Raw genomic sequence first — 6,265 nt, 5'->3', positions numbered from 1 at the left:
TTTCCCAAAAACAAAAAAATTGTGCTACCTATACAACTATTTTTATTTATTACATATCTTTTTAATTTTTGACCGTTCAAATTGAATGAATTAAAAACAATTATTAGACATAAATTAACAAAAATATGTTAAAAAATTACGTGAATGATACTGTCAAAACAAAAATACTAAAAAACAAAGCCAACATTAAAAAGTAGGGTTAAAAACCCAAGTGTTTTTCACAAGCACATATATTTTATTTATAAAACGTGTGGACGGTGAGAACAAACTTTTTCTCTCGCATGATCATTTTCTCTCTGTATATATGTACCAAAGCAGACGCACCAACTCATAATATTCTGCATATTCCATTAACAAATAAATCATCTCACTTCTTCTGCAACGACCATTCTTTTTTCTCTGCACAAAGCAAGAAAATAAAAGGTTTGAAAAAAAAAAAAAAAAAAAAGCAAGAAAAGAAAAGGAAATAAACTTTCTCGAACAAATATAAGTTTGCAGAGAATTAAGGAAGAAGAAGAAGATGGCACTGGCTAAACAAATCATTGGAAGTTCTCTAATTGAAAAGTCTCAGTTTTTTTCATCATCTTCTAAGTTGTTTTTGGCCAGACCAAGTTTGGTTCCTTCACAGAGGAGGCTGGTCCATTTGAGGAGGGCACAGAGGGGTCCTGTGGCAGCCATCAGTGAAGATTTGGTGAAGATTGTGCCTGTTTTTTCTGCTGAGAAGCCTGCGAAGTTGAAGGTGAGAGCTGTTGTGACTGTGAGGAATAAGATCAAGGAGGATTTTAAAGAGGCCATTTCCAAACACTTGGATTCCCTCACTGACAAAATTGGCAGAAATGTTGTTTTGGAGCTTGTCAGTACAGGATTAGACCCAAGTAAGCAACTTTCTATCTGATTTTCTTAGAAAAGAAACAATTTCTGCACACTTTTTTTTTTTTTTTTCCTCCTCTGCACACCATGTTTATTTCCGTCATTTGATTTTCTTTGTTTTATTCAATTCGAATGTCAGAGATAAACAAGGGTGCGTATGTGTAGAAAAATGGTGCATGGAAATCACTCTTCGTTCAGAAATGAACAACTTAAAATTCAAGTACGCAATTTAAGAGTTGTACTAATTTTTTTCTTCTTTGTGTTCTTAATTTTTTTATAGGAACAAAGGCTCCCAAGAAAAGCAGTGAAGGAGTGCTAAAAGATTGGTCTAAAAAATCCAATCTAAAAGCGGAGAGGGTAAATTATACAGCTGAGTTTACTGTGGACTCAAGTTTTGGCGTCCCAGGAGCAATCACAGTTACAAACAAGCACCAGAACGAGTTCTTTTTGGAGACCATAACCCTTGAAGGTTTTGCCTGCGGTCCCCTGCATTTTCCTGTAAATTCCTGGATGCAATCTAAGAAAGATCACCCGGAGAAAAGAATAGTCTTCTGCAACAAGGTAGATTTCATTTTCCCCTTAATTTTGCTTGGCCTAGATTGGAAAGTCAAAACCTAGTTATTTATTTTAGGCCTTGGATATCTGCAAGTGATGACCAATAATTTAGGTCGGTATTGTTGTGAATCAATCATACATCAATGCATACTTTCTTGGTGTATATTTTACATAAGAGAAGTTTGAATGGTCATACCTTGATAGCTAGCAGCCATTAGCAATTACAGATATTATCATATTTTTTTTATTTTCATTAGATAAGTATAACTTAATTGGCTGGTCACTTCCTCTCCTTTCACTGTTTCAATCTATCTACCTGAGCCCCGTGGAAACAATTTTCAATGCCCCGAAAATACGTCAAAGACACCAAATATCATAATATTAGTGGTTGAAATATTTTTAAAAAAAATATTTAATCACTTGTAATCAAATATTGTGGTTGTTAATGATTAAATTGTTACTGAAATGTTGATTAACGCGTTTATTTTTTATTGATGACACATCATTTGATTTGCAAATTTAGTTGAAAAATTTCCAACAGGATCCTCTCTGGATCCTTTTAGTGAGGATCATGGGAATCCGTAAATCGTGTCCGTTTATCGTATATTATACGTTCAATTTTTATCAGGTACGGTCTGTATTTAATTTTAAATAAAATATTTAAAATAATTTTTGACCGCACGATGAACGATGAACGGATATGATTCACGAATTCTCGGAATCCTATGTGATCCGGATTCGAAAAATTTAACCCACCTTACCCTTACTTTAATATCAATACAAAATTTTAATTTTTGGCAGCATGTTTAAATGCATTAAATAATTATCGACTTTTATTTCTTTTTGAGCAGCCATATTTACCAGACCAGACTCCTGATGGGCTTAAGGAACTGAGACAGAGGGAGTTGAAGAATCTGAGGGGTGATGGCACTGGAGTTAGAAAATTATCAGACAGGATCTATGACTATGCTTTGTATAATGATTTGGGAAACCCTGATAAGGGAATCGACCTTGCTAGGCCTACACTTGGTGGTAATAAAATTCCCTACCCTAGAAGATGTCGCACCGGTCGTCCCCCAACTGATACTGGTATGAAATATTCACTCGCCACATAGTTTGTCGCATTATGTTGCCAAACTATGACTGTTAATAACTTAAATTTGAATGGTCTATTTGTTTTGTTTGTGGCTCAGATATGCTAGCGGAGAGTAGGGTTGAGAAGCCACTACCAATGTATGTACCAAGAGATGAACAATTTGAGGAGTCAAAAATGGACACATTTTTATTTGGGAGGCTCAAGGGTGTCCTTCACAACTTGGTCCCTTCCCTAATGTCCAGCTTCAAAGCTGACAAAGACTTCCGGGGATTCGCCGACATCGACAGCCTCTACAGTGAAGGCGTCCTCCTCAAATGGGGTTTGCAGGATGAATTTTTAAAGAAGCTTCCATTACCAAGTATGGTCAGTAAATTCCAGGACTATAACCAGGGCGTTCTTAAATATGACACCCCCAAGATTCTAAGCAGTGAGTTCAATTCTTCAACCTATATGTTCTTAATTAATTAAAATCCCGCAATGTGCCCACTAAGTATATAAATATATGTAGTGCGCAGTCATTGTGTGGGAATATAATAAACCCTCAATAATTAATGAATCAATCAAAAGCCATGATTAATCTTTTGATTAACTGAGATATTATTCCATGTGCAGAGGACAAATTGTGTTGGTTGCGAGATGACGAATTTGCCCGCCAAGCAGTGGCAGGGGTTAATCCACTGAGCATTGAGAGGCTTAAGGTTTTCCCACCAGAAAGCAAACTTGATCCTGAGGTTTATGGGCCATTAGAGTCTGCTCTCAAAGAAGAACACATCACACCCTATCTCTATGGCATGACTGTACAACAGGTACTACTCATTATCCCATTTACTATTTTAATACTCCCAGACATTTTTTAGGAAAACATTCCAAGCATCATTCTGTAGTTAAATATCGGTATTTTAACTACAACAAATTGAAAGTGCGAATAATATTTCCAACCTTTTTTGTGGGACTATCCATCTTTTCTTCAACCATTTTTTGTATCGTTGATGCTCATTTTTGTTTTTTGTTTGATTTATTAATTTTGCAGGCGTTGGATGAGAACAAGTTGTACATGGTGGATTACCATGACGTCTATCTTCCATTTCTTGATCGGATTAATGCTCTAGATGGGAGAAAATCCTACGCAACTCGTACCCTTTATTTCTTGACACCAACTGGAGTTCTCAAGCCCATCGCTATCGAGCTTACCCTCCCCAATACAGGACCAGGTTCAAGATCAAAGCGTGTTTTGACACCTGCTGTTGACGCCACCACCAACTGGATGTGGCAGCTCGCTAAGGCGCATGTCTGCGCCAATGATGCTGGCGTCCACCAACTTGTACACCATTGGTACGTAAATTCTCTTTTTTTTGTTCATAATAATTGACTAACTACATTTTGTGACAGTTGATTATATATTATCAAATTAGCCATAATAGTTTATGTAGCCAACTTAGGGTTACTTATTTTATAATAATATATAATTTTGTTGTACATGTTTGTGCTGAAAATTTGTTGCATTGGTTGCAGGCTACGTACCCATGCTACCCTAGAGCCGTTTATCTTGGCAGCACATAGACAGTTAAGCGCAATGCACCCGATTTACAAGCTTTTGGATCCGCACATGAGATACACTCTTGAGATCAATAAACTGGCTCGCCAGATCTTGATCAACGCTGATGGTGTCATCGAGTCATGCTTCACTCCAGGCCGCTATGCAATGGAAATCAGTTCTTCAGCATACCAAACCTGGCGCTTTGACACCCAAAGCCTTCCTGCAGATCTTGTACAAAGGTAGGTGACAAAAGATCTAGCATATTGCATGCGTTTGCATTAGGTTTACTATTTTCCTGAATATATGGTTGAAATTCATAGTTTGACAATATGTCTTGTTAGCACACGTTACCATATGAAATGTGTTTCTATGTTATTTATCTAATTTATTTGGTTCATAATTTTTAATGTAGGGGTATGGCAGTGCCTGATACAACACAACCCCACGGTGTGAGACTTGTAATGGAAGATTACCCATATGGCAGTGATGGATTACTCATCTGGGGTGCAATTGAGAACTGGGTTCGAACCTACGTGCACCATTACTACCCCGACTCAAGCCTAATCCGAAACGACAGAGAGCTGCAAGACTGGTACTCGGAGTCCGTCAATGTAGGTCACGCTGATCTCCGCCATGAAAACTGGTGGCCGTCACTGTCCACAGCAGATGACCTAGTCTCAATCCTCAGCACATTAATCTGGCTAGCATCGGCTCAACATGCTGCACTCAATTTTGCACAGTACCCCTATGGAGGTTATGTCCCCAACAGGCCACCCCTGATGAGAAGATTGATCCCGGAAGAGAATGACCCCGAATACGCAAATTTCATCTCAGACCCACAAAAGTTCTTCCTCTCAGCTTTGCCAAGCGTCCTGCAAGCCATAAAATACATGGCTGTGGTGGACATATTATCAACACATTCGCCGGATGAGGAGTACCTAGGGGAGAGGCAGCAACCGTCTACTTGGTCAGGGGATGCTGATGTGGTGGAGGCATTTCACAAGTTTTCTGCAGAGATTAGGGAAATTGAGAGGGAGATTGACAGGAGGAATAGTGATCCAAGTCTTAAGCATAGATGTGGAGCAGGAGTTTTGCCTTATGAGTTGCTTGTACCAAGTTCTGAGCCTGGGATTACATGTCGTGGTGTGCCGAATAGTATTTCGATATGAGTCTAAAAAGTGGGGGCCCATGAACATTTACTTTATTATTTTGAGGTGGTGGTGGCAATTAAGACTGACCATTCTCTATATTTTGTAATTAATTAGATCATTAAGGTATTTTGTCGTTGGGTTATCTAGTGGGATGTAATATGGTAAATAATCTAATCGTAATTAATTGATGTGCTAGAAGTTGGTCATTTTCTCTCCGTTTTCTATCATTGATTTCTTTTTAATTCCTTTTCTATTGGTTATTCTTGTGTTGTAAGTAGGCCTGACAAATAGGTCGTGTTAGTTGTGTTTTGTGTCATTTTGTGTAACATCTATTATCTTAATGGGTCATGTCGTGTCATACTTGTTATCTTAACGGGTCATTAACAGGTCGGGTTACTTTACCCAATAGGTAAAATGACTCGATCCGTTATGACCCGTTAAGAAAAATATATTTTTTTAGTTCCTTTTCTATTGGTTATTCTTGTGTTGTAAGTAAGCCTGGCAAACTGGTTGTATTAGTTGTGTTTTGTGTCATTTTGTGTAACATCTGTTATCTTAATAGGTCATGTCGTGTCATACTCGTTATCTTAACGGGTCATCAACATGTTGGGTCACTTTACCCAACAGGTAAAATGACTCGATCCATTATGACCCGTTAAGAAAAAAATATTTTTTTTCTTAAATTTGCACATACTACATTGCCACATAAATATTACTTCAAAACATAAAAACACATTTGTTGTTAAGTACTACATCTAACACTCCAAAATAAGAGCCTAATAAAAAAACGTCAATATACTACTATTCTAATACAAAATATCAAATGTGCAAGGATATGCAAAATGGAGGATTTTTTCTTTTAAAGGTTGTGAGGCCCTTCTCAGAAGTTAAAACCTTATCAATGAAACTCAAAGCTTGCATGTTATTCCTTTTACAAAATCCTTCAATTTTCATCGATCACCATGGGAAAATTGTATTGGAACTTTGGTTTGATCTATTGTCTTCAAGAGTTATGTTGATGATGTTTTCAGTAAGGCTTTCCCCATCAGAATGATA

General features: G+C 37.4%; 1 protein-coding gene across 1 annotated transcript; it reads left to right on the top strand.

Annotated features, from left to right (window-relative positions):
• Positions 1 to 370: 370 nt before the first annotated feature.
• LOC137708010 (linoleate 13S-lipoxygenase 3-1, chloroplastic-like) lies at positions 371 to 5,415 on the top strand. Its single transcript, XM_068446973.1, has 8 exons — positions 371 to 875; positions 1,151 to 1,431; positions 2,277 to 2,514; positions 2,619 to 2,948; positions 3,134 to 3,327; positions 3,552 to 3,853; positions 4,034 to 4,297; positions 4,471 to 5,415. Exons 1-8 carry the CDS (start codon positions 521 to 523, stop codon positions 5,225 to 5,227), a joined length of 2,721 nt encoding a protein of 906 aa, XP_068303074.1. The 5' UTR covers positions 371 to 520; the 3' UTR covers positions 5,228 to 5,415.
• Positions 5,416 to 6,265: the final 850 nt, after the last annotated feature.

The sequence above is a fragment of the Pyrus communis genome, chromosome 11 (genome assembly GCF_963583255.1).
Source record: "Pyrus communis chromosome 11, drPyrComm1.1, whole genome shotgun sequence".
Classification (NCBI taxonomy): Eukaryota; Viridiplantae; Streptophyta; class Magnoliopsida; order Rosales; family Rosaceae; genus Pyrus; species Pyrus communis.
The sequence above is the reverse complement of the archived record's forward strand: the minus strand, read 5'-3'. Positions and strand labels throughout refer to the sequence as shown.